Source organism: Musca autumnalis, unplaced genomic scaffold (genome assembly GCF_047663935.1).
Source record: "Musca autumnalis isolate F117 unplaced genomic scaffold, ASM4766393v1 scaffold_1, whole genome shotgun sequence".
NCBI lineage: Eukaryota > Metazoa > Arthropoda > Insecta > Diptera > Muscidae > Musca > Musca autumnalis.
The window spans coordinates 49,210,051-49,237,619 of record NW_027411644.1 but is presented as its reverse complement, the minus strand read 5'-3'; the positions used below and the strand labels follow the sequence as shown (position 1 = coordinate 49,237,619).

At 37.2% G+C, this 27,569-nt stretch overlaps 1 protein-coding gene across 1 annotated transcript in view; it reads left to right on the top strand.

The window, feature by feature from the left end:
* dpr15 (defective proboscis extension response 15) overlaps window positions 1-27,569 on the top strand; it is a 112,821-nt gene that overhangs the window by 26,596 nt on the left and 58,656 nt on the right. The window contains exons 3-4 of the mRNA XM_073990933.1: window positions 5,916-6,150; window positions 15,330-16,240. Of these exons, the coding sequence (XP_073847034.1) occupies window positions 5,916-6,150; window positions 15,330-16,240 (1,146 nt within the window). The remainder of the gene's footprint in view (window positions 1-5,915; window positions 6,151-15,329; window positions 16,241-27,569) is intronic.

Below are 27,569 nucleotides of genomic sequence, written 5' to 3'. Positions count from 1 at the left end.
TATATAGAAGGCTTCTTAAAGTGGTCTCCTATTAACAGATGACCTCCTTGAGACCCGAAGACTTTATAAAGGCGTCTTCTATAGATAAAAGGCATCCTAGAAGCAATTTCTGTACGTAAAAGACCCCTTCCTAAAGACATCTTCTCTGGATCATTTATAAATAATAGACCCCCTATAGATAGAAGACCTCCTGCGTGCGTCTTCTATATATATAGAAGACCTCCTAAGAGGCTTTCTACAGATCAAACACCTCCTAAAGATGTTTTCTATAGATAGAAGACCTCTTAGAAGGTCCATCCTAAAAGGTCTTCTATAGTAAGAAGACCACACAAATTGATTTCTATAGATAGAAGACCTCTTAAGGAGATCTTCTATGGAGGGAAGTGTTCATAAAGGCGTTTTCTATAGATAGAAGACATCCTCAAGGCAACTTCTGTAGATAGCTTCAAGGGGTCCTCTTTAGATAGGAGACATCATATAGCCTACTTCACTACATAGGAAATCTCTTAAAGGGGTATCCTATAGACAGAAGACCTCCTAAAGAGATCTCCCACAGATAGAAGACCTACTTAAGGGTCTCTTATAGAGAGAACTCTTCATAAAGGGGTCATTTATAGATAGTATACTTCCTCATTTATAAAAGAGGACTTCCTAAAGGGGTATTCTATAAATTGGAGGCCTGCTATGGTAATCTCCTATAGATAGAATACCAACTAATGGGTCTCTTATAGATAGAAAACCTCATAAAGAGGTCATTTATAGATAGAAGACCTAATAAAGGACAATTTATAGATAGAAGACATCCTAAAGTGATCGTTTATAGATAAAAGACCTCCTAAAGGGGTCTTCTAAAGGTGGAAGACCTGCTAAGAGGGATCTTACTTACTTACTTAGCTTGCCCATTACAGAATATTTGTTCCATAGGCCGAACTAAGAAAAGATCTCCAATTCTCTCTATTTGTTGCTTCGCACTCTGAAATACCGCGCCTTTTCATCTCATCATCCACTTGTTTGCGCCATCTATTCTTTGGCCTGTCAATTCTGCGTGCACCGCCAGCTCGTGGTTCATGCGACGTCGATATTCACCGTCAACGCAGATTGGTCCGTAGATCTTTCGAAGAATTTTTCTCTCACAAACACACCAAGCACTGCCATGTCTGCTTGCGCAAGTACCCAGGCTTCGGAGCCATACATCAGCACGGGTAGTATCAGTGTTTTGTAGAGCGTTATTTTTGTTTGACGAGATGTGGCTTTGTTTTTAAACTGCTTCTTAAACCAAAGTAGCATCTGTTGGCCAATACAATTCTTCTTTTTATTTCACAACTGATGTCGTTTGTTGTGTTTACGGAGGTGCCGAGATAGACGAAGTATTTTACTACCTCAATATTATAGGAACCAATTTCCACAGTCGGTCCGAGCTCAATGGACGCATTGCGCGTCGACATCATCAACTTGGTATTCTCACCGTTTACCGCCAGACCCACTTTAGCAGATTCTCCTTCGACCTTCATAAAGGTATCAGTTACTTCTTTTATTGATCGGCCCATGATGTCTATATCATCAGCATAATCAAGTAACATGTGACTATTGGTGTAGATTGTGCCACTACTTTTGACGTTTGCCTCTCGTATAACCTTTTCCAGCAGAATGTTGAAGACATCACACGAAAGGCTGTCTCCTTGTCTGAAACCTCTTTTGATACCAAACTCTTCGGAGAGGTTCTTTCTTATTTTAACTGAGGACCTCGTGTCAGTTAAAGTCATTTTACAAAGCCGGATGAGCTTTGCGGGGATACCAAATTCAGACATGGCTTGGAATACCTTTGAAAGCAGCGGGCTGTCGAAGGCTGCTTTATAATCGACAAAAAGGTGGTAGGTGTCGATCTGCATCTCTTGGGTCTTCTCCAGGATTTGCCGCAGGGTAAATATCTGGTCAATGGTGGACTTGCCAGGTCTAAAGCAGTATTGGTGTGGTCCAATTATCTCGTTGACCATAGGCTTTAGTCGTTCGCACAATATCCCTGACACGATCTTGTAGGCAATAGGCCCTATAGTTAGAGCATACAGTCTTATCTCACTTCTTGTGGACGGCGCACAGGATACTCAGGTTCCGGGTACTCGTTCTTCCTGCCAGATGGTGCTAACTAGCTGATGAATACACCTTATCAGCGTGTCGTCTCCGGTTTTGAACAGCTCGGCTAGTAAGTCATCGGCTCCTGCTGCCTTATTATTCTTCAGCCGATTTATTGCTGTCTTTACCTCATCTTGGCTGGTCGGTATACATTCAATACCATCTTCTGGGATTGGGACTGTGGTATCTTCGGCGTCTTCGCTGCTATTGGATACCAACAGTTTTAAAAAATGTTCTTTCCATATCCTGAGTACACTATCTGTATCAGTTACCAAATTACCTTGCTGGTCTCTACAGGAGGATGTGCCTGTACCAAAGCCATCAGTTTGATGCTTGACTCGTTGGTAGAATTTTCGGACTTCATTCTGGCTCCTGTACATCTCGAGTTTTTCACACTCCCGCTTTTCCATCTCTCTCTTTTTCCTACGGAAAAGACGTTTCTCCTCTCTCCTTTTCTCCCTGTATCTCTCTCGTGCGCTACGCGTTGCTACGGATTGTGGCAGCACGACACTCCTGATCATACCATGGATTCCTTGGTGGAGGTCTCTGGTATCCAAGTATGGATTTTGCGGCTGTTTGCATGGAGTGGGCAATGATTTGCTATTGCGCTGATATGTTATCGGGATGAGGAGTGATTTGATTAAGCAATTGGGCTAGTTGAGTGGAATATGATGTGGCTATCTGTTGTGATTGCAGCTTATTGGTACTTTACACGATATGTTTTTATACCCTACACCACTATGTGGGGAGGGTATTATAAGTTGGTTTTGGCCAAAAAGTTTGTAACGCATCGAAATAATGGTCGTAGACCCATACATGTATATATCAAAATGAATGTCTCGACGAGCTGAGTCGATCTGGCTATGTGTGTCCGTCCGTCCGTCCGTCCGTCCGTCTGTCCGTCTGTCCGTCTGTCCATCTAAACCTTGTAATCACGCTACAGGTCGCAATTTTGATCGGATCGTCACGAAATTTTGCATGTTGATAGGGGTCCCGGAGGGGAAGAAGCCTATTGATTTTGGTGATGGTCGGATAATATTTAGGGGTCGGAAAGGGCAAAAAACTTAGGTGGATAAAATGACAACGTTTTTTTCCAAAGCGATTATCTCAGCTTCTATATGGGGTATACCAAAAGCAAAACCTGACAATGAAAGAAGAAAATATCACCTTTCTAATGATGTAAAGCAGGTGCTCGTAGGTAATCAAACAACGAAGATATAACAATAGTAGCAAATAAAACCCCAATTTTCATTTTTGCGATTTTAACTATATTGACGAATATCACAGCTTTGGTTGAAAACTTTCCAAAAGCAAAGTCTGACTATGAAAGTAGAAGATCCCGTCTTTACAATGATGCAAACTAGGTCGGCGTAGGTAACCAAATAACGGAGATATCGCAATAGTCGGTAATACATCCCATTTTTCTATTTTTTTGGAAATCACGCTACAGGTCGCAATTTTAATCGGATCGTCACGAAAACTTGAGGGTTAATGAGGGTCTCACAGATGAAGAAGCCTATTGATTTTGGTGTTGGTCGGATAATAATTAGGGGTCGGAATGGGCAAACACTTATTTGGAGAAAAGTCAACATTTTATTTTAAAACCAATATCTCTGTTTCTTTAAGAGGTATATCAAAAGCAAAACCTGGCAAGGAAAGCAGAAAATATCACCTTTACAACGATGTAAAATAGGTTGTCGTAGGTGGTCAAATAGCAGAGATATGGCAATAGTCGATAATGCATCCCATTTTCCGATTTTCTTGTAATCACGCTACAGGTCGCAATTTTGATCGGATCGTCACGAAATTTTGGGGGTTAATGGGGGTCCCAAAGAGAAAGAAGCCTATTGATTTTGATGATGGTCGGATAATATACAGGGGTCGGAATGGGCAAACACTTATTTGGAGAGACGTCAACGTTTTATTTCAAAGCCAATATCTCTGTTTATTTAAGAGGTACATCTAAAGCAAAACCTGGCAAGGAAAGTAGAAAATATCACCTTTACAAGGGTGTAAAGCAGGTTATCGTAGGTGGTCAAATAGCAGAGATATGGCAATAGTCGATAATGCGTCCTATTTTCCAATTTTTTTGTAATCACGGTTTTTTTGTAATCGGTCGCAATTTTCATCGGATCGTCACGAATTTTTTGGGAGCTGATGCGGGTCCCACAGAGGAAGAAGCCTATTTAGTTTGGTGATGGTCGGATAATATTCAGGAGTCGGAATAAGCGAAAAGCTTATGTGGAGAAATGTCAACGTTTTTTTATGCGAATATCTCCGCTTCTGGTTGGAGTATTCCAAAAGGAATACCCATCAATGGCAGAAGAAAAGATCTCGTTTATATTGATGCAAATTATGTTGGCGTAAGTGAGCAAACCGAAAAATTGCAAAATTCAGTAATATACCCAATATTTCCATTTTTTGTAATCACGCTACAAGTTGGAATTTTGATCGGATAGTGACAAAATTTTTGGGGGTAGATGGGGGCCCCACAGAGGAAGAGGCCTATTGATTTTGGTGATAGTCGGATAATATTTAGGGGTCGGAATGGGGAAAAACTCATTTGGAGACAAATTCAAAGTTTTTTTCTTTGTGAATATATCGGCTTCTAGTAGGGGTATACCAACGGCAAAGCCTGTCTATGGAAGAAGAAAATATTACCTTTACATTGGTGTAAAGCAGGTTGGCGAAGGTGGTCAAACAAGGGAGATACCACTATAGTCGGTAATGCATCCAATTCTTCCATTTTTTGCAATCAAGCTACAGGTCGTAATTTTGATCGGATGGTCACGTAATTTTGGTTGCTTATGGGGGTCCCAGAGAGAAAGAGGTATATTATTTTTGGTGGTAGTCGGATTATATTCCCTAAAAGAAATGTTTACCAGTGAAAAGCTTATGCACAGGGGTAGTGGTGTAGGGTATCACATGGTCGGCTCCGTCCCGACTATAGCCTTTGCTCACTTGTTTACATATGGGTTGTCACTTCTTATATACAGAATGTATATGCAAAGTGACAGCACATATGTAAAATAACATATCGTGTGAAGTACCCATTACCGATGTCCAACTTGCGTGTTGTGTCTGTTCGCACATTGGTTGCTACGTTTAATCTGGTACGGGTTATTGCGTATTTGCCAATCGGTTAGCGTTTCGCCTGAACATTGTAGAACCTCCCAGATCAAGGTTCACAACTAATGTCGTGTATGTAGAACAGTATATGTAGCAGCGGTCACATATAAATACGGAAAACAACCAACTGGGAGTTGAGTTGTAAATTATAATGCGAATTTAACCCGTCAGTGTAATCTAAGGAATAAAGAAGTAAAGTTTCTAAACTGAATATCGTGTGAATAACTGAGTTAAAGCCAATAAAGCATTGTAGAATCGTAATCTAAAGCCGACCTCGTTTTATTTGGTACAAATCGTATCGGGAAATAAAATAACGTCTACACGGGATTAAGTTAAACTCTAATTTCGTAACAATATTGTCCTTTTCTTGTCCTTCGATTCTATATGTTTTAAAAGTCAACTGGGATTAGATCCCAAATTTATATTCCGAACATTGCAATTGGAATAATGAAGTTAACATAACCTCCCCTCTAATAATGGAGCATATATCCAATACCACAATTCAATATGAACTTCATGATAACATGAAATATTAAAAAACCCCAGTCACCGCACACCCACACAGAAAAAAAAAATTGAAATTGATTTGATTTCGATAATATCACATTTCTTCTCAACTCTGTTTTCTTCCTGCTATTTTTTTTGTTTGATTTTAGGTAAAGCAATTGGTCAAAAAACCCATATCATGGCTGCGGGTACGAGATGGACACATACTGACCGTTGACCAAACAACATTCATTGCCGATCAGAGATTTCAATCTATTTTCACTGTAAACCCAGAGCGTTGGTCATTGCAAATCAAATATGTGCAATTAAAGGATGCAGGCATTTATGAATGCCAAGTGTCCACGGAGCCAAAAGCCAGCGCCATTGTGTATCTGCATGTGGTCGGTAAGTATATCGGCGACGACGACAACGAAGTATTTTGTTTCGTTGTTGTTGCTACCTCTACTGCTGTTGTTTCGTTTGCATATTCATGTCACATCAGTGGCTTTGTAATAAAATGATGGCACTTAATCACACACTACAGACACACGACACTATCACGTCATAGCCGGAAGGCTAACACAAACGAACAAATGTTTGAACACACTGGACCCCGAGTGACGGTCGGACGGACAGACGGACAACAAATTGCTGTTGCAATAAAAACAAATAGGGATGTCAAAAATGTTAAAAACATGTGGGGTATAGAATTTTTCATAATTTTTTTGGCAATGGAAAAGAAAGTGTAAATTATTAATGTGTATTATGGAAAATAATCATTCTCCTGCCAAATAATTTTTAACAAAATTTTATGAATCCGATAGATATGTTCCGACTAAAGTCGCTATACGTTACTCGCAAAGAGTGTCCCAACGCAAGAAAGTTGGAAATTTATATATTTTTCTACGAATCCTATTTCATATTGTGTCACAATTTCCAGATCGGTCAGTATCGTGTTGTTAATGACTGGGTGACGATCAAATTTTGTTTGTAGTCTGCTCCTTGCCAATCGATAGATCGAATTGTTAACGTTCGGCTTATGTAGGCACCTTCCTGACTGTGCCTTTGGTATTGCAGTAGTTTAAGATCCAATGTGCTGTTAATGACATTAAATAAAACTGCGCGACTAATGAATCGATGACTATCAGCAATCATATAACTTCTATTAAGATTCAGGAGTAGTAAGAATTCAAGTGTCTGACACCAGTAGAGGGCCGCAATTCACTTTCTAGTCTTTGATTTCCAGGCTAGACTACGTCAAACATTTCCAACAAAAGCACAAACCAGCAATAGTAATGTTTGTTTATATTTCCTGAGTATTTTGCAGCCGAGTAAAACTTTTCTACAAGGAGTTTCCTCGTCTTTTAGAGAATGTTCATGGGAAATAATCCATCTATCTGATTTAGCTTACCTTCCTCCTCGACAGGTGCTCGACAAACATTGTGATGAATTAATAAGCGCATCAGCTCAGATTTTAATTATGGCTCTGGACTTCAAGTACGTTTGGTCGGAATACATTTCATAAAATTTGGAGTCGATATAGAAACGAACCCTTCTGTCCGTCTGCCTGCCCGACTTGTGCACACCATAGCTCTTGAACAGATAAACCGATTTGATTCAAACTTTGCACCTCGTAATAATTTGCCATACTTAGATAAAGCTCCAACATTGATCTACTCCTTCGGATGCCTCCTTCACAAAATTTTCAAAATTTGTAGCAAAAATTGTGCAATTTTTTTTTTAGAAATCCATGCCTATTGTTGTTTTTGGGTCCACCAACAATTTTTTAAGAAATTCCTGCCTTATATCCCTCTTGGTTCCACCAAAAAAATACTTTAGAAAATCCACGTCTATTGTCCTTTTAAAGGTCCACCAATAATCTTTATGAAATCTCCGTTTGTTGTATTTAAGAAATTTCAGTCTGTTGTAATTTTGTGAGCCCATCAAACAATCTTTAAGAAAACCGCTCCTGCTGTCTCTTGCGGGTCCACCGAAAAGTTTTTGAGAAATCGACGCCTATTGTAATTTTTGGACCACAAAAAATCGTTACGAAATAAACGCCTATTGTCTTCTAGGGTCCACCATAAAATCTTTAAGAAATAAACGCCTATTTTCTTCTAGGGTCCACCATAAAATCTTTAAGAAATCCACGCATACTGTCCTGTAGGGTCCATAAAAAATCTATAAAGAAATCCACGTTTATTGTCTTTTAGGGCCCACCACGCCTATTGTCTTTTAGGGTCCACCAACAAATTTTTAAGAAATCCAGGCCTATTGTCTTTTAGGGTCCACCAAAAAGTCTTTAAGAAATCCACGCCTATTGTCTTTTAGGCTCCACCAAAAAGTCTTTAAAAAATCCACGCCTTTTGTATTTTAGGGTCCACTAAAAAGTCTTTAGGAGATCCATGCCTATTGTCTTTTAGGGTCCACCAAAAAATCTTTAAGAAATCCACGCCTATTGTCTTTTAGGGTCCACCAAAAAGTCTTTAAAAAATCCACGCCTTTTGTATTTTAGGGTCCACTAAAAAGTCTTTAGGAGATCCATGCCTATTGTCTTTTAGGGTCCACCAAAAAATCTTTAAGAAATCCACGCCTTTTGTATTTTAGGGTCCACCAAAAAGTCTTTAAAAAATCCACGCCTATTGTCTTTTAGGGTCCACCAAAAAATCTTTAAGAAATCCACGCCTTTTGTATTTTAGGGTCCACTAAAAAGTCTTTAGGAAATCCATGCCTATTGTCTTTTAGGGTCCACCAAAAAATCTTTAAGAAATCCATGCCTATTGTCTTTTAGGGTCCACCAAAAAGTCTTTAAAAAATCCACGCCTTTTGTACTTTAGGGTCCACTAAAAAGTCTTTAGGAGATCCATGCCTATTGTCTTTTAGGGTCCACCAAAAAATCTTTAAGAAATCCACGCCTATTGTATTTTAGGGTCCACCAAAAAGTCTTTAAAAAATCCACGCCTATTGTCTTTTAGGGTCCACCAAAAAGTCTTTAAAAAATCCACGCCTATTGTCTTTTAGGGTTCACCAAAAAGTCTTTATAAATCCACGCCTTTTGTATTTTAGGGTCCACTAAAAAGTCTTTAGGAGATCTATACCTATTGTCTTTTAGGGTCCACCAAAAAATCTTTAAGAAATCCACGCCTATTGTCTTTTAGGGTCCACCAAAAAATCTTTAAGAAATCCACGCCTATTGTCTTTTAGGGTCCACCAAAAAGTCTTTAAAAAATCCACGCCTTTTGTATTTTAGGGTCCACTTAAAAGTCTTTAGGAGATCCATGCCAATGGTCTTTTAGGGTCCTTAAGAAATCCACGCCTATTGTCTTTTAGGGTCCACCAAAAAGTCTTTAACAAATCCATGCCTATTGTCTTTTATGGTCCACCAAAAAATCTTTAAGAAATCCACGCCTATTGTCATTTAGGGTCCACCAAAAAGTCTTTAAAAAATCCACGCCTTTTGTATTTTAGGGTCCACTTAAAAGTCTTTAGGAGATCCATGCCAATGGTCTTTTAGGGTCCACCAAACAATTCTTAAGAAATCCACGCCTATTGTCTTTTAAGTTCCACCAAAAAGTCTTTAAAAAATCCACGCCTATTGTCTTTTAGGGTCCACCAAAAAATCTTTAAGAAATCCACGCCTATTGTCTTTTAGGGTCCACCAAAAAGTCTTTAACAAATCCACGCCTTTTGTATTTTAGGGTCCACTAAAAAGTTTTTAGGAGATCCATGCCTATTGTCTTTTAGGGTCCACCAGAAAATCTTTAAGAAATCCACGCCTATTGTCTTTTAGGGTCCACCAAAAAGTCTTTAAAAAATCCACGCCTTTTGTATTCTAGGGTCCACTAAAAAGTCTTTAGGAGATCCATGCCTATTGTCTTTTAGGGTCCACCAAAAAATCTTTAAGAAATCCACGCCTATTGTCTTTTAGGTTCCACCAAAAAATCTTTAAGAAATCCACGCCTATTGTCTTTTAGGTTCCACCAAAAAGTCTTTAACAAATCCACGCCTTTTGTATTTTAGTGTCCACTAAAAAGTCTTTAGGAGATCCATGCCTATTGTCTTTTAGGGTCCACTAAAAAGTCTTTAGGAGATCCATGCCTATTGTCTTTTAGGGTCCACCAAAAAATCTTTAAGAAATCCACGCCTATATTCTTTTAGGGTCCACCAAAAAGTCTTTAAAAAATCCACGCCTTTTGTATTCTAGGGTCCACTAAAAAGTCTTTAGGAGATCCATGCCTATTGTCTTTTAGGGTCCACCAAAAAATCTTTAAGAAATCCACGCCTATTGTCTTTTAGGGTCCACCAAAAAGTCTTTAACAAATCCACGCCTTTTGTATTTTAGGGTCCACCAAAAAGTCTTTAACAAATCCACGCCTTTTGTATTTTAGGGTCCACTAAAAAGTCTTTAGGAGATCCATGCCTATTGTCTTTTAGGGTCCACCAAAAAATCTTTAAGAAATCCACGCCTATTGTCTTTTAGGGTCCACTAAAAAGTCTTTAGGAGATCCATGCCTATTGTCTTTTAGGGTCCACCAAAAAATCTTTAAGAAATCCACGCCTATTGTCTTTTAGGGTCCACCAAAAGTCTTTAAAAATCCACGCCTTTTGTATTCTAGGGTCCACTAAAAAGTCTTTAGGAGATCCATGCCTATTGTCTTTTAGGGTCCACCAAAAATCTTTAAGAAATCCACGCCTATTGTCTTTTAGGGTCCACCAAAAAGTCTTTAAAAAATCCGCGCCTTTTGTATTCTAGGGTCCACTAAAAAGTCTTTAGGAGATCCATGCCTATTGTCTTTTAGGGTCCACCAAAAAATCTTTAAGAAATCCACGCCTATTGTCTTTTAGGGTCCACCAAAAAGTCTTTAAAAAATCCACGCCTTTTGTATTCTAGGGTCCACTAAAAAGTCTTTAGAAGATCCATGCCTATTGTCTTTTAGGGTCCACCAAAAAATCTTTAAGAAATCCACGCCTATTGTCTTTTAGGGTCCACCAAAATGTCTTTAAAAAATCCACGCCTTTTGTATTCTAGGGTCCACTAAAAAGTCTTTAGGAGATCCACGCCTATTGTCTTTTAGGGTCCACCAAAAAATCTTTAACAAATCCACGCCTTTTGTATTTTAGGGTCCACTAAAAAGTCTTTAGGAGATCCATGCCTATTGTCTTTTAGGGTCCACCAAAAAATCTTTAAGAAATCCATGCCTATTTTCTTTTAGGGTCCACTAAAAAGTCTTTAGGGGATCCATGCCTATTGTCTTTTAGGGTCCACCAAAAAATCTTTAAGAAATCCACGCCTATTGTCTTTTAGGGTCCTCCAAAAAGTCTTTAAAAAATCCACGCCTTTTGTATTTTAGGGTCCACTAAAAAGTCTTTAGGAGATCCATGCCTATTGTCTTTAAGGGACCACCAACAAATCTATAAGAAATCCACGCCTATTGTCCTGTGAAGGTCCACCAAAAAATCTTTAAGAAATCCACGCCTATTGTTCTGTGAGGGTCCAACAAAAAATCTTTAAGAAATCCACGCCTGTTGTCTTTAGGGTCCACCAAAAAATCTTTAAGAAATCCACGCCTAGCGTCTTTTAGGATCCACTAAAAATCTTTCAGAAATCTACGACTATTGTCCTTATAGGGTCAACCATAAAATCTTTAAGAAATCCACGTCTATTGTCTTTTAGGGCCCACCATAATACTTTAATAAATCCCCGTCTATTGTCTTTTAGGGTCAACCAAAAAATCTTTAAGAAATATACGACTATTTACCTTTTAGGGTCCACAAAAAAAATCTTTAAGAAATCCACGCCTAATGCCTTTAGGGGTCCACCACAAAATCCTTAAGAAATCCACGCCTATTGTCCTTTTTGGAGTCCACCAAAAAATCTTTTAGAAATCCACGCCTATTGTCTTTTAGGGTCCACCAAGAAATCTTTACGAAACCCACGCCTATTGTCTGTTAGGGTCTACCATAAAATCTTTACGAAATCCACGCCTATTGTACTTTTAAGGTCCACCATAAAATCTTTACGAAATCCACGCCTATTTTCCTTTTAAGGTCCACCAAAAAAAATCTTTAAGAAATGTACGCCTATTGTCTTGTAGGATCCACCAAAAATCTTTAAGTAATACACGCCTATTGTCTTTTATTGTCCACCAAGAAATTTTTACGAAATCCACGCCTATTGTCCTTTTTGGAGTCCATCAAAAAATCTTTTAGAAATCCACTCTCAGTGTCTTTTAGGACTCACCAAAATCTTTTAGAAATCAATGCCTATTGCCTTGTTGGTTCCACCAAAAAAAAAAAAAACTTAAAGAAATCTCAATCTATTGTTATTCTTGGGTCCACCTAAAAATCTTTAAGAAATCTGTGTCCATTGTCAAGGTCCGATAAAAATATCTTCCCATAAATTTTTAAGAAATCTGTGTCCATTGTCACGGTCCGATAAAAATATCTTCCCATAAATTTTTAAGAAATCCATTCTTATTCTTAATTTTTGGTTCACTAAAAAATCTGTAAAAAATCCACGCCCATTGTGCTTTTTGGGTACACCAAAAAATCTTTAAGAAATCCACGCCTATTGTCTTTTAGGGTCCACCAAAAAGTCTTTAAAAAATCCACGCCTTTTGTATTCTAGGGTCCACTAAAAAGTCTTTAGAAGATCCACGCCTATTGTCTTTTAGGGTCCACTAAAAAGTCTTTAGGAGATCCATGCCTATTGTCTTTTAGGGTCCACCAAAAAATCTTTAAGAAATCCACGCCTATTGTCTTTTAGGGTCCACTAAAAAGTCTTTAGGAGATCCATGCCTATTGTCTTTTAGGGTCCACCAAAAAATTTTTAAGAAATCCACGCCTATTGTCTTTTAGTGTCCACCAAAAAATCTTTAAGAAATTGACGCCTATTGTCTTTTAGGTTCCACCAAAAAATCTTTAAGAAATCCACGCCAATTGTCTTTTAGGGTCCAACAAAAAATCTTTAAGAAATTGACGCCTATTGTCTTTTAGGGTCCACCAAAAAAATCTTTAAGAAATCCACACCTATTGTCTTTTAGGGTCCACCAAAAAATATTTAAGAAATTGACGCCTATTGTCTTTTAGGTTCCACCAAAAAATCTTTAAGAAATCCACGCCTATTGTCTTTTAGGGTCCACCAAAAAATCTTTAAGAAATCCACGCCTATTGTCCTGTGAGGGTCCACCAAAAAATCTTTAAGAAATCCACGCCTATTGTTTTTTAGGGCCCACCAAAAAATCTTTAAGAAATTGACGCCTATTGTCTTTTAGGTTCCACCAAAAAATCTTTAAGAAATCCACGCCTATTGTCTTTTAGGGTCCACCAAAAATTCTTTAAGAAATTCACGCCTATTGTCTTTTAGGGTCTACCATAACATCCTTACGAAATCCGCGGCTATTGCCTTGTAGGGTCCACCAAGATTCTTTACGAAATCCGCGGCTATTGCCTTGTAGGGTCCACCAAGATTCTTTACGAAATCCGCGGCTATTGCCTTGTAGGGTCCACCAAAAAATCTTTAAGAAATCCACGCCTATTGTCTTTTAGGTTCCACCAAAAAATCTTTAAGAAATCCACGCCTATTGTCTTTTAGGTTCCACCAAAAAATCTTTAAGAAATCCACGCCTATTGTCTTTTAGGGCCCACCAAAAAATCTTTAAGAAATCCACGCCTATTGTTCTGTGAGGATCCACCAAAAAATCTTTAAGAGATTCACGCCTATTGTCTTTCAGGGTCCACCAAAAAATCTTAAATAAATCCACGCCTATTGTCTTTTAGGGTCCACCAAAAAATCTTTAAGAAATCTACGCCTATTGTCTTTTAGGGTCCACCAAAAACTCTTTAAGAAATCCACGCCTATTGTCTTTTAGGATCCACCAAAAACTCTTTAAGAAATCCACGCCTATTGTCTTTTAGGGCCCACCAAAAAATCTTTAAGAAATTGACGCCTATTGTCTTTTAGGTTCCACCAAAAAATCTTTAAGAAATCCACGCCTATTGTCTTTTAGGGTCCACCAAAAATTCTTTAAGAAATTCACGTCTATTGTCTTTTAGGGTCTACCATAACATCCTTACGAAATCCGCGGCTATTGCCTTGTAGGGTCCACCAAGATTCTTTACGAAATCCGCGGCTATTGCCTTGTAGGGTCCACCAAGATTCTTTACGAAATCCGCGGCTATTGCCTTGTAGGGTCCACCAAAAAATCTTTAAGAAATCCACGCCTATTGTCTTTTAGGTTCCACCAAAAAATCTTTAAGAAATCCACGCCTATTGTCTTTTAGGGTCCACCAAAAAATCTTTAAGAAATCCACGCCTATTGTTCTGTGAGGATCCACCAAAAAATCTTTAAGAGATTCACGCCTATTTTCTTTCAGGGTCCACCAAAAAATCTTAAAGAAATCCACGCCTATTGTCTTTTAGGGTCCACCAAAAAATCTTTAAGAAATCCACGCCTATTGTCTTTTAGGGTCCACCAAAAAATCTTTAAGAAATCCACGCCTATTGTCTTTTAGGGTCCACCAAAAAATCTTTAAGAAATCCACGCCTATTGTTCTGTGAGGATCCACCAAAAAATCTTTAAGAGATTCACGCCTATTTTCTTTCAGGGTCCACCAAAAAATCTTAAAGAAATCCACGCCTATTGTCTTTTAGGGTCCACCAAAAAATCTTTAAGAAATCCACGCCTATTGTCTTTTAGGGTCCACCAAAAAATCTTTAAGAAATCCACGCCTATTGTCTTTTAGGGTCCACCAAAAACTCTTTAAGAAATCCACGCCTATTGTCTTTTAGGGTCCACCAAAAACTCTTTAAGAAATCCACGCCTATTGTCTTTTAGGTTCCACCAAAAAATTTTTTAAAAATCCACGCCTATTGTCCTTTTCGGGTCCACCAAAAAATCTTTAAGACATCCACGCCTATTGTCTTTTAGAGTCCACCAAAAAATCTTTAAGAAATCCACGCCTGTTGTCTTTTAGGGTCCACCAACAAATCTTTAAGAAATCCACGCCTGTTGTCTTTTAGGGTCCACCAAAAAATCTTTAGGAAATCCACGCCTATTGTCCTTTTCGGGTCCACCAAAAATTTGTATGAAATCCATGCCTATTTTTCTTCTTGAGTTCACCAAAAGGGAGTAACAGAATTAGTCCGATTTTGGTATATTTTAACTACTTTAAATCGACAATCTCTCTAAGTCGTAACTGTAATAATTCAAATTTCAGTAGATCTCAACAAAACTAAAAAAAGAAAAATACATTATCATAGTGTCCTGTTGATAAAACAACATTTGACATATGTTTATCATTTTTGACATCCCTAAATGTAAATGAAATTTACACGCACAACACATTTCAGTACACTGACTGGATAGTTACAGGAAAGATAACATCTGTTGATGTCCACATTATTACGACGATGATGATAATGATGATGATGATGCTTTAAGTAAATATGATTTTAATTTCCTATCTCTTTTGGCATTTCTTTGGCGTACAACAAAAAAACGCACATACATTTTCAACATGTGTGCTGGCTGGCTGACTTCTATCTGTATGCGTGCATATGTGCTGCATATATAATATAATAGAGCCCAAAACGGAATTATTCGGAGAACCCACACGTCATGTAAAGGCCGGAAGTCAAGTGAAACTGCTGTGCATAATTAGCCAAGCACTGGAGCCGCCATTATTCATTAATTGGTTTTATAATCAGAAACAAATATATTTGCATAATCGCAAAGGATGGCGAACTGAAATTGAACGCATTGAATTGCCGCCGGATACAACAACAACTACTACGACAACAACAACCACCACCACAACAACTACAACTACTCCAGTGCCAACTACAACAACTGGTACAAGTACAAGTTCGAGTACTCCCATGGCACCCAGTGGTGGTGCCACAATTTCAAATGGCAATAATGCCGCGGCCGCTACCCTGCCACCATCTACTACAACAATACCAGCTAGTGGTTTTAGTGGTAGCCGTTCATCATTGATAAGCGGAAGTGAAATTCCAGCAGTTCATGTTTTAACAACCATAACTCCGCAATCATTAAATGATGGTAATCTCTCTGACATGGTGTCAGAATCTACATACCAAACCCACCACCAGCAGCAGCACCACCATACTAATTTAATACAACCTGAAGCAGGCTCATCAAAAATCTCACAAAAAACAAGCTCATCATCAGCAAGTACAAGTACATCAAAAAATGTAGGCACCACTACAACCACCAGTTCGCCCTCAACGGATGTCAATGCGGCAGCCGGCATGCTAATATCAACAACAGCAGCTGCCGAAGATGAAGAAGACGGCCATACTGATGACAACGACGACGATGATGATGATGAGTACAGTCAAAGCTCAACTATTATAAATGCAGCAACAACATCAATACCATCACACGAATCACTGGTGGCGGCAGCAGCCGCCGAACGAGGCTACATGATGTTGTCAACACTGATGACAGTTACTGATGTTAAGCAGATTACGGTAATTGATTTTACTTTTTCTTCTTCATTAGTTTTTTCCCTTTATTTTTTGTTCTCTTCCGTTTCCTTTTTTCCATGCTATGTTTATATATTGATATTTACATAAAGGAACACACACACACGCGCTCTCAAGCAACGAGAGACAAACGCATCATATGTACAGATATTGCTTTAAGATATAAGTAGTGTAGTTTGTGTGTATGTGTTTTTATATATTTAGTAGTATAAGTTTAATAGGTTTGTGTGTGTGTCTGTTACGGATACACTAATGTATGCATGAACTGGTAGTTGTGGTTGTCGTTATTTTTTATGCATTCACATTAAGATGGAGTGACAAAAAAGAAAATCGAAACATTTGCATGTGATGTTTATTTTTTGTAAGAGATTATATTTAACGATATGAATTCATATAAGCATGCCACTATGATCTTCCTCTAAAAAAACAATTTCAAGATTATAACCTTAATATTTCTAAATATTGAAACTTACAAGTAAAAAGAATCAGCAGCTTAACACAACAGGAATGGTGCATATAAATATACTATGAACTATAATTTTAAAAATAACAAGGAAACACTTTACATAGCCTCCACCATGAAATATTCTGAACCAAAATGCAATGTCTAATTTCCTTTGGTGTTAACAATTTTACCCAAAGCCTAAGGAAGGAATTATATGCTTAATGGTCCTAACATTTTTGAATTTATGAAATAGTAATGTTTTAGGGATGTTCAACACATCATAAACCAAATTTATTATATTTATATATTTTATTTAATTCTTTTATTTTAAATAAAAAATTGTGAGCTATATAATTCTTAAATAAATAAATAGATAAGTAAATAAATATATACATAAATGTATAAATAAACAAGTAAGCAAATGCTATAGTCGGACGCGGCGGACCATGCCATACCCTACACCTCTACCCCTCGGAATTAGCTTTCAGTATATCAAAATTCCTTTATGGAAGTAATAAATTTATTGTAAGAATTAAATTTGGGATTCTGTCACCTTATCACATCAAGCTTAAATAAGGTCGCTGAAGGTCGTGTGTTCGATTCCCCGGCCATGTAAATTCAAATTTTCAACGGTGACAAAATACCCCTTAGTAATGTTGGCGACATATAAAACTTCCCTTCAAGATGTGTCAGATTCGGCGATAGGCAATACGAATCGGGGTGCACTCATTGATATGGAAGAAGTCTCCCTTGTCCCTTCTTGGATGTTTGTGGAACAATCATATATGATGTTCGAAATTAAACTCTTCCGAAACGGCTGGACCGAATTCGATGAAATTTTGTATGTGGAGTTTTTAGGTCTGAGAATAGGTTTTTAGCTATTTTTTATACTGGTCAGTGGAGTGACCGGGGTACCTCCCTCACAAATTTTTTTAAGAAAACGTGAAATTAAGGATATTTTTTAACGTATTGTTTAAAAATTACTTGCAATGCTATGGTAAATACAGCCTCGATCATGAATGGTCATCTCGGAAGTGGAATATCGCGGTCAGCCTAATTTTTCAAAAATGTATTATTATAGATAATATCCATAATTTTAGTAAGCGTGACTAAAAAACCGCTATAAACACTGGCTTCAATAAGTGGGAAAGCGCGATCAACCCCACATTTTGGAATACAGTACAACCTCGATAATGTAAAATGCTGCGTGAACGAAATTCCAAAAAATTGATTGAGAAATCAGGGAAAACGTAATTTCAAAGATGGTTAAATAACTGGAACGTCTAAAAATGTGAAATGGTCACTAAAACGACGGGTAAACTATGCTATGATCTATCTAAATGTATATAAATTCTTTAAGACTGACATGATGTTCTAAATTAGACTGTGCAGATTCATAAGGTGGTAGAATACAGAAAATGGAGGGGATGGGGGACCTCTCCCATAACAGGTTTTAACAAATCGCGAAACTCAGAGATTATTAGACGTATTAGTAAAAACAATAGTAATTGTGGCATCTGTAAAAAATTGTTTTTTTGAATCAGAATATCGCGATTGCGCAATTTTTGAAAACGTTATTCTTTCTGATTAGATTTATTAATTTAATAAGGGGGCAGCAAACACGCCGTAAACATTAATTTTAGGGCTTGAAATACAGCAGAGTCTAAATAAATTGAACTAGCATTTTGAAGTCATTTTTTATGAATCACCGATGTTTCATGTTTAAAAGTGTAAAATAATAACGTGCTCAATGAAACATCACTTTGTTAATAACAAGTAAAAACGACGTTACCCACCAGCATAAATTATATTGAAATTAGGTTTCAGACATTTCGGTTGAAAAAAAGTCCCCAAAAATCGGTAGGTATCGTTTTATGGGGGCTATATGGAAACGTGGATTTTACCGACAATTCTCTGTTAAAATATTTGATACCTCCAAAGGAGACTACATACCAAATAATGTTTAATAATGCCGGTAAAACCTTGCAAATACCGAGAACCGGAAGGTATCTTTCAATGGAGGCTACATAACAACCTTTACCGGTAATGTTTTATACCCATAATGGAGATTAAAAACACTAAAAACTCCAAAATATTGAAACTCGGGAGGTACATTCCTATGTTTTATACCCCCAAGGGAGACTAAGTACCAATTATAGCTATTTCGTATGAATAATGTGGCTATACACATACAAACACCGAAGTTAGAAATCTAGCGATGAGTATTTACAAAACCTGGACCTGTACCGAATATTCTATATTTTATACCCACACTGAATACTTAATACCAAATTGTAGCCATTTCTGTGGGATTATGAGACTAAAACTTTCAAAATATCGTGTCTCGGGAGGTACCGTTTTAGAGTAGCTCTATCAAAACGTGGACCTATGTCGATAATTTATTACAGAAATATTTTATGCCTCCAAGGGATACTAAATACCAAATTATTGTGATTTTGGTAAGATAATGCTGTTAAAACCTTGAAAATACTGCAAATCGGGCGGTCAGTAGTATGGCGGCTATATCAAAATGTGGACTGATATAATAACTTTCCAATACCAAACATGCTACGAGTAATAATTCGAAACTTCTGTACCAATTTGAAGAGTTCTATGTTAAATATCGCGAGCTGTATTTTGATTTCAACAGATAGACGGATATCGTTATATCGACTTAATTTTTATGTTGATCACAAATTTATACATACCTTATAGGTTCTCCGACGAATATTCCAATGTGTTGCAAACAGAATCACAAAGTTGATTATACCCTTACACATCGTATGGTGGAAACTATAATTTAAGTAACTTTCTATTCTACATCTGGAGATACCATTGTATGAGGGTTATACCAAAACATCGACATATCGTCAATTTGTTTCGAAAATCTAGAGGTATCAATATTAGATAGATAAATTTTTGATAGATTACTAAGGCTTACATGGAAATCCAAAACGACGGGCCAGCAACGCGGAACCGGGTCAGCTAGTATATATATATATATATATATTATTTATTTTTTTCTAATAAATATTCTAAAAGTGGAAAATTGCATTGCTTAGCCCCTTCTGCTACATCTTTAAATTTTCTTTAAATATCAGTATCTTTTTTGGTATACACTTAATATAACTAAATATATAAGCCCCTACGAATATTCCCAGTTAGAATGGAATTTGCCATACCTCTGATATCTGACCGTGAAATTGTCGACCGACGAACACTGCTCATCACTGCAAATGCTATGTAAAAATTTTCTATTGTGCACTTGTACCTGCTTGACAATGCAGGTGATTTTTGCTTTTGTAATATTAATGGAACCGCCGTGGTGCAATGGTTAGCACGTCCGTCTTGCGCTCAGAAGGTCTGCGGTTCGAATCCCAGGCCAAGCAACATCAAATTTTCAACGGTGGCAAAATTCCCCCTCAGTGATGCTGGCGACATTTCCTGAGTATTTAAGCCATGAAAAACTTCTATAAAAAGTGGTGTTGTAAGACACGCCGTTCGGACTCGGCAATAAAAAGTAGGTTTATATTATATGAATCGGCGTGCACTCATTGATATGAGAGAAGTCTCCCTTGTCCTTTCGGGGATGTTGTGGGAACATATGTATGTATGTAATATCAAAAATATATTTTATATCGGTAAAAAATAACTAATAATAAATAGAGGTCTAAATAATTTACATGCAAACTAATTTATAAATCTCAAAATTAATCATATTCAATTATACGCATAGAGGGTGTGGGTTTGTGCCACAACCTTCACCGAAATAAATATTTCAAAAAAAAAAAAAAAAAAAAAAAACTTTAACGGTAGCGACAACGAGTAGATTTTGAAAAAAAGGTGGCGAAGCGACACATGTTGCAATGAATGCATTAAAAATGCAATTGGACAATTAGTACGCTAGGGCTCCACGTTATTTACAATAATGTAAAAACTAAGTATTTCTCAGTCATGATAGAGCCAATTTGTATCATGGGAGGAAAATGTTGATCTCTATACAAAACCCAATATATATTAGACAGTAGGCCCGTTATCGAGCACACACATTATTGCAATTCGCATCAGAGGAAAGGTCAGTGATTTTATTTCCATATGTAGGCTACTTTGTCGGCATATGCCCTTCAGTATTTAAAATATGGAAAAAAATTATTTTTTTATTTTTCATACAAAAGTAATGGTCCATTTTGCCCGCTAAATAATATCAGATCATCATCAAGAATTGTAGGCATCTTCTTCGACCTAAATTCTTACCTCGTGCAACATTTCGTCACTATTCAGAGCAGGCTAATGACAACACTGCAAACACATAACTGGATATATTAGGATGTAACTCTGTTCTATGGCCACGTAAATCATTGGCATCATAGAACAGGTCAAGAGTTGGCCTTCCAAATATTATTTACAGAGGCGGAATGTGTCTTAAGGGAATAAGCTTATAAGTTGTATATTAAAAATTTTCACAGTTTTCACACAAAAGTTGTGGTCCATGTAACCAACTAAATATTATCTGATCACCATCTCAAAATGCAAGGTTCTTCCTTGTCATATATTCTTACCTTATTTAAAATTGATCGGACTATTATTGCGACCTACAGAGCAGCAACAAAATCGGTTAAAAATTTTGTTTTTGGTCAATTTCACCCGCTAAATATTTCACGATCATCAGCAATAAAATAGGGATTTATTCTGGTCTGAAGCCGACGTCTATACAAAATTTCGTGAGAATCGGTCCATAATTGCGGCCTGAAGTTTGATTACAATTTGTAATGGACAGACGGACGGACGGACACATCAAAAATCGCTCGTCGAGATATGAAGATTGGTATACCACATTGGGGTGGTGTTACATGAATTTTCCCCAAAACAAACTTAAAAAACCCTTTCCACATAGTGGTGTGGGGTATAGTAAATAAATCTTTATAAATAAAGATCAAATGTCGTTCGTTGGTAATGGCATCAGTTGAGAACAGCTGGACCGATTTGGGTAATTCTTGTTTTAAATGTTCGCCATAACCCAACTTAGGTTTTGACCACGCCCACGCACTTTTTTTTGATTTTAAATTTTAATATTTTCTTTTTTTTTTAAATAAATTTCTTTATTGAGCTTGAGGTCAGTGTTGGTTAATTTTATTGTTTCATATTTTTCCCAATATTTCGCAATTTTTAAATTGCATCTTCAGAGGATGATAATACGTAAAAACTATTAACAGTCAAGTATTTCTTAAGAACTAATGTAGTTTCACTACCATTGTCTGTTCTTTGTAAATATTGCACTGTGCAATAAAATTAACCAACACTGACCTCAAGCTCAATAAAGAAATTTATTTAAAAATATATATTCAAAATGTCGAATAAACACAAATTTATAAAATTTTAATATTTTCTACAAAAACTACTGAACTGATTTTCCTGAAATTGTCAAGAAATGTACAGGGATCGCCCCTGGTGAAAATCGGATCCATATTTTCTTGAATTTCGAAGGGGCGGGGTACTCCCCTTTGCCATTTTTAAACGCCATATCTTTATTAATAAAAATCAAACGCCGTCATAATCCATCTTAGGTATTTATGGAAAGAAAATTGTATAACGCCCACTTTCTTAAATTTAATTTTTTTCTGCAAAAACCGATTTCCATAAAATTTTGCAGCAAAAGCTCAGTGTTTGCCGTTGTTATGTATATTGTATGAATTTCGGAGGAGGTGGGGTACCTTCCAGATGCCTTTCTTTTAAACCCTATATGTATAAGCCAAATTTATGATTATATCGGTTTCAGCATAAATTTTCAATACAATATTTTTTCCAAAACTACTGAACATAAATTCATGCAAATTTCAGAAAATGTTCTGTGGTCCAAAATGCTATATATAATGTATTATATTTATTTCGGGGGCCTATTGTTTTATAATATCAATATTTTCTAAACTTATGAGTGCATGCGCTTGCAAATTAAATTTCGAAACAATGGTGGTTGCGCCCGATCAACAAAAAAAAAACGATATATTTACAAATTTCCTTAAATGGTAAGGTTCAACGGTCCACCAGCCATTAAAAACTAAAACATATAAGTCTCAATAAGCTGGAGAATTCTACTTAACCATTTTTTTACTTTTTAATTTGATCGCTTTAGGATAAAGGCAGGGGACATGGACGATAATAAATCCTAAACAGGATCAATGGGTGAAAGAAGAAGTGAGTTAGAAAATACCTATTTTTGAATTGTCAAGCATAAAGTCCATATAAAGTTATCATTAAAACTCATTACGACGGGCCAGCAACGCGGACAGGGGCCTGCTAGTAAATAAATAACAACTGGTAACATTAAATTTAAATTACATCAGAGATGTAGATAAAACCCTCAAAATACCGAAAATCGGGAGATACCTTTATATTGTGGCTATATCGGTATATGGACCTCTGTTCACAGCTTTACAGCTAGTTTGGTGGAAAAAAGGACAGGATTAGATATCATTCTCGAACTTAACTGCCGATGAAAGAGACACTTGGGCTCAAAAATATAGAGTTCTAGCTGTATTATTGTAGGCGTTAACGTGATTACAACAGTTAGACATACTGTCATGGCTAGATCTACACAAAATTTTATCGAAATGATTCTTTGAATGCTACAGATTTGGTGTATTCTGCGACCTATAGTGAAATTTTATGGCGAACAATTTTTAGAATATTTGTATTTGATATGATCACATTTTAAAGGAGTTTTGAAAGATTTTCGAAAAAAGGGCCAAAAAGAACCCTTTGATGAGGGTTAACATTTTTATCAAAAATATGCCCCACATCCTCCTCTGTAAAGTTGCCAAAAATACCATATACCTAAAATGCAAGGATTCTAAAATATCTTAACTCGAATATTTCGAAAAAAAAACTAGAAATTGGCGGAAATTGACCCGCCTACTTTCGTTACTTTCCGATGTAAACTTTAAAAACGCCGATACACTTGTCTCACATTTTTAGGTCAATTTCATAATCTACCCAATTTTCCTTGTCATTTATCATTTTTTACATCAATGTAACAGTTAGGTAATGGAGTTACTGTCTAACATCACGGTGCGTCTGAACCAACTTTATATAGAAGGTGCTTACACCTGGGAAATTTTTGCAAATTCTGAATTTAAAATGTTCATAGATGAGAAAAATAAAAAAAAAAACACAAAAAAAATGGATGAAGGAATTTTTAAATAAACCGCGGTCAAACTTCTCAGGTTTAGTGTTTTTTTGGTTTTCACGCAATCGGATTAGAGCAAATTTTGAATCTGTGAAAATTCTATACAAGATTGACCTCCATGAAATTTTCACAGGTTTTACCCTTTTTGAGACATAGAATTCAAATACGGACAATGCTCTGCCTGTATCATATCCTTAAAAGACAATAGTTGTGTTCCTTTACTTGCCTGAGGTTACTATTTTTACCATTTCTTACCACTTTTAACCTGCAAATCGTTCCATAACCCCAAAAAGGTAAAACTGGAAGTAATTTTTAAGAGAGAGAGAGAACAAAAGTGACGTTCTCTTCTACTACAGGCTACCAGACAAATTTCTTCGGGTAAAAAATGGAAGAAATGATTTTTAGATTTTTGTTCAGAAATATTATTTGGCAGTGAAGAAAAAAAAATAACAAAAACAAAAGGAAGGAGCGAACGCTGACAAAACAAAACTAAAAACATTGAAACAAAAGAAGAAAATTTAATTTTTATGTTTCTTTTTGACATTGTTATCAGATCTACCATATTTCCGTTCCTTTACTTTTCTGGTAAAACTGTCATGAGAGAGCAATTTTGACAGTTATCTCTTCTACAACTTTTACCGTTAAAAAATTATAGGAACAAAGCTAATGTTGTACGGTGCGTCCTTACTAATTTTAAATGAAAACCGCTTACATGTGGGAAGTGTTTACGCGGAAAAAGATGCACTTCTTTTGATTGTTGTTACTACACTGTTTTATTCAATCCAAAAAGATTCTTAATAACTAAATATGACAATTTTACTTAATCTACCTAAACTAGAGTGTTGAAGCGAGAGGGAGACCAAATGTGTATGCACCATCTCTGCCATAAAACTTATGGGGAGGTAATACACATTCCTTATCTTGTGGCAAGCAAACAAACGATACATGCTTATCAGCCTGCACTTTAAATTACTTGCTGTAATCTAACACAACCCTACAACATGTAGCAATGGAAAAACTCTTATCTATTTTTATTTAAATCGACCTCCTACAAGACGAATGTTTGCTCCCCACATGCTTCTTATATTTATGTGGACTGTACATGTATTAATAATATAATTTGGTATTATCAATAAACTTCTCCTCTACGTCATGAAAATAATATTCTAAAAACTGTTCACTTATCCGTGAACATCTTCCCCGGGGGCTGTATTAAAACCCCCGCTATTCTTCATATTTCTCATACTCTACTGTCGGCCTCTTCCAGTGGCTTAGGTACATCAAATTTGATCTTAACTAAAGCATTCTTCACCTTATACTTTACTCTACAATACCATACTAATATTACTAAAACTAATATTGCTATTAAGACCAATGACGCCGTTCCGCTTTTTTGATGGAAATTCAGTCCTCTCAAGTTCAAATTTTCCTCCTTCAATTCAGCAATCGCCTTTCCTAGCTTCTCCATCGTCTCTGTGTGGTTAATCGTCATGGCATTCAGTGGACTCAGATTAAAGGCAGTTATCTCTGACACATTGGTGGCTAACATCATCTTATTGTCCACAATTCGCTCCGATTTCAGCTGTACTGGTGCAGAAATCAAAACACCTTTTATTCGAAGAGTACATCCAGGCTGCAATTCCACAATCCCTTGATGAGGCAACTTCATTATCATCTGACCTCCAGTGTTACACTGAAGATGTGCTGATGAAACATCGAAGGAACTAAACAGCCAACAATTCGGTGTATGTAATTTGCTCCAAAGAAATTCAACTTGAGTTGTGGTAAATTGACATTTGTGACGGTTGAGCGGTTTGATTGAAGATACTTCACAGGAATTATCGTTTGCATCTACCCACGGCCATCCGCCTTGACAAACATACTCGCTCTCGGTTAACATTTGACACTGATTTAACTCTGCCTGTGACATCATGTGGTAAGCATCGGCATTGAAATTGTATATCAGGAACTGATTTCTCGTTGTGGCTATCATCTTCGCTCCCTCAAATTCAAATGGAATCGGTATAACGCGATATAGCTGGGAAACCTGATCACTTAATAGTGGAATTGATACCGCAATCACCAGGTCATTCTTCAAGGTTGTAGCTCGTGCAGTCAACAGTTTATAAATTGTTCGCAATTGATCAAACTTCTTCCCCGGCAGCTTCAAGTGGTCTGGTATATGTTGCCTGATGTGATTTACAGCATCTTGCAACTGTGCTGGAGTGAGTAGGGCCGGATTCAACTTCCCATGGTTTATATCAATCAACAATCCAATTATCTCTGATTGTATTTTTTCATTCTCTTCGACCATCAACTGAAGGTCTTTCGTAACCATGAAGAATTTAATGGATTCCTTGTAGACAAAATACGACTCCTTCACAGCTTCCGTGATATTGTTTATCCGTTCAGCCATCCTCTTAAAGTTGACATTCACCTCTTCAGTGGTTCTCTTTAACACATTTGTGGTTGACTCGACCACCGACGTCTGCTTCTGTATCAGGCACTTCAAATCATGCTGATTATCTAGTAAGTTTCTCATATTGTCCTCCATTTGCCTTCTGTCATCCGCATCCATCGTCCCAAACAGAACGTTTTGCAGCGACCCAATAAACTCGAAAGGAGCTCTCTTCACTCGCTGAACTTCCCCGGGGAACAAATATTGATTTGTTTTTTCCATGTTCCCCACCTGTCTTCCTATCGTGTCTAACACGTGATCGCACTGGCTCTCAAACTCCATTAGTCTTGGACAGGATCCTCTCATCTCTTTAAGCAGCAGCTCCGCTCGTTGAATTAACTCAAAATATGGCTTCATGTTGAAATGTACTATTACATTCCATGAGGATCCTATTACATCCACAGAACCGCTATAATCCATGTATATAGCTGCTGAGTTGTTCAGTGGTGTGACATTGCCTCCAATCTGTGCCCCCATACTAGATCTCAGTGATGCCATCAGTAGCACCGACAGAAACATACCAACAGCCGCTACCTTCGTGTCTTTTTCGTACAACTTTGGTTTTGACTTTCCTCGTCTATTTTCACTAGCGGACAAATCTTCTGCACTGGTCGCTTCAAGCATCCATTTTGCAGCTTAACGGATACCACTCGCACCTTGCCGTCGTTACCTGGAAAAGCCTCTTCAATTCGACCAAGAGGCCATTTCGCAGGGTGTACTGTTTCATCTTTAATTATAACGACATCTCCTTTCTGCAAGTTCTCTTGAGGCTGGGACCACTTCCTTCTGTGTTGTAAAGTGGTTAGATATTCCTCTTTCCATTTATTCCAAAAATCTTTCTTCATTTTCTGAATCAGTTTCCATCGATTTAAAGATCCAATCACCTCTTCCGTGTGCTCTGGTGCATCCACAAAGGACCTTCCAATTAAGAAGTGAGCCGGCGTCAAAATATCAAGCGATTCGATATCCTCACTCTCTGCATATGTTAGTGGTCTCGAGTTTAGCATCGCTTCAATTTGACATAGCAGAGTACTCATCTCTTCGAATGTCAATTTCGACTCTCCCGTTATGCGATTCAGGTGAAATTTTACGGATTTTACTCCTGCTTCCCATATTCCTCCTTGATGAGGTGCTCCAGGTGGAATAAATTTCCATTCAATTTTTTCTTCCGTCAAAAAACTCATTGCGGAACTGTTGTTTTTAACCGCTGCTTTGAAATCTTTGTCCA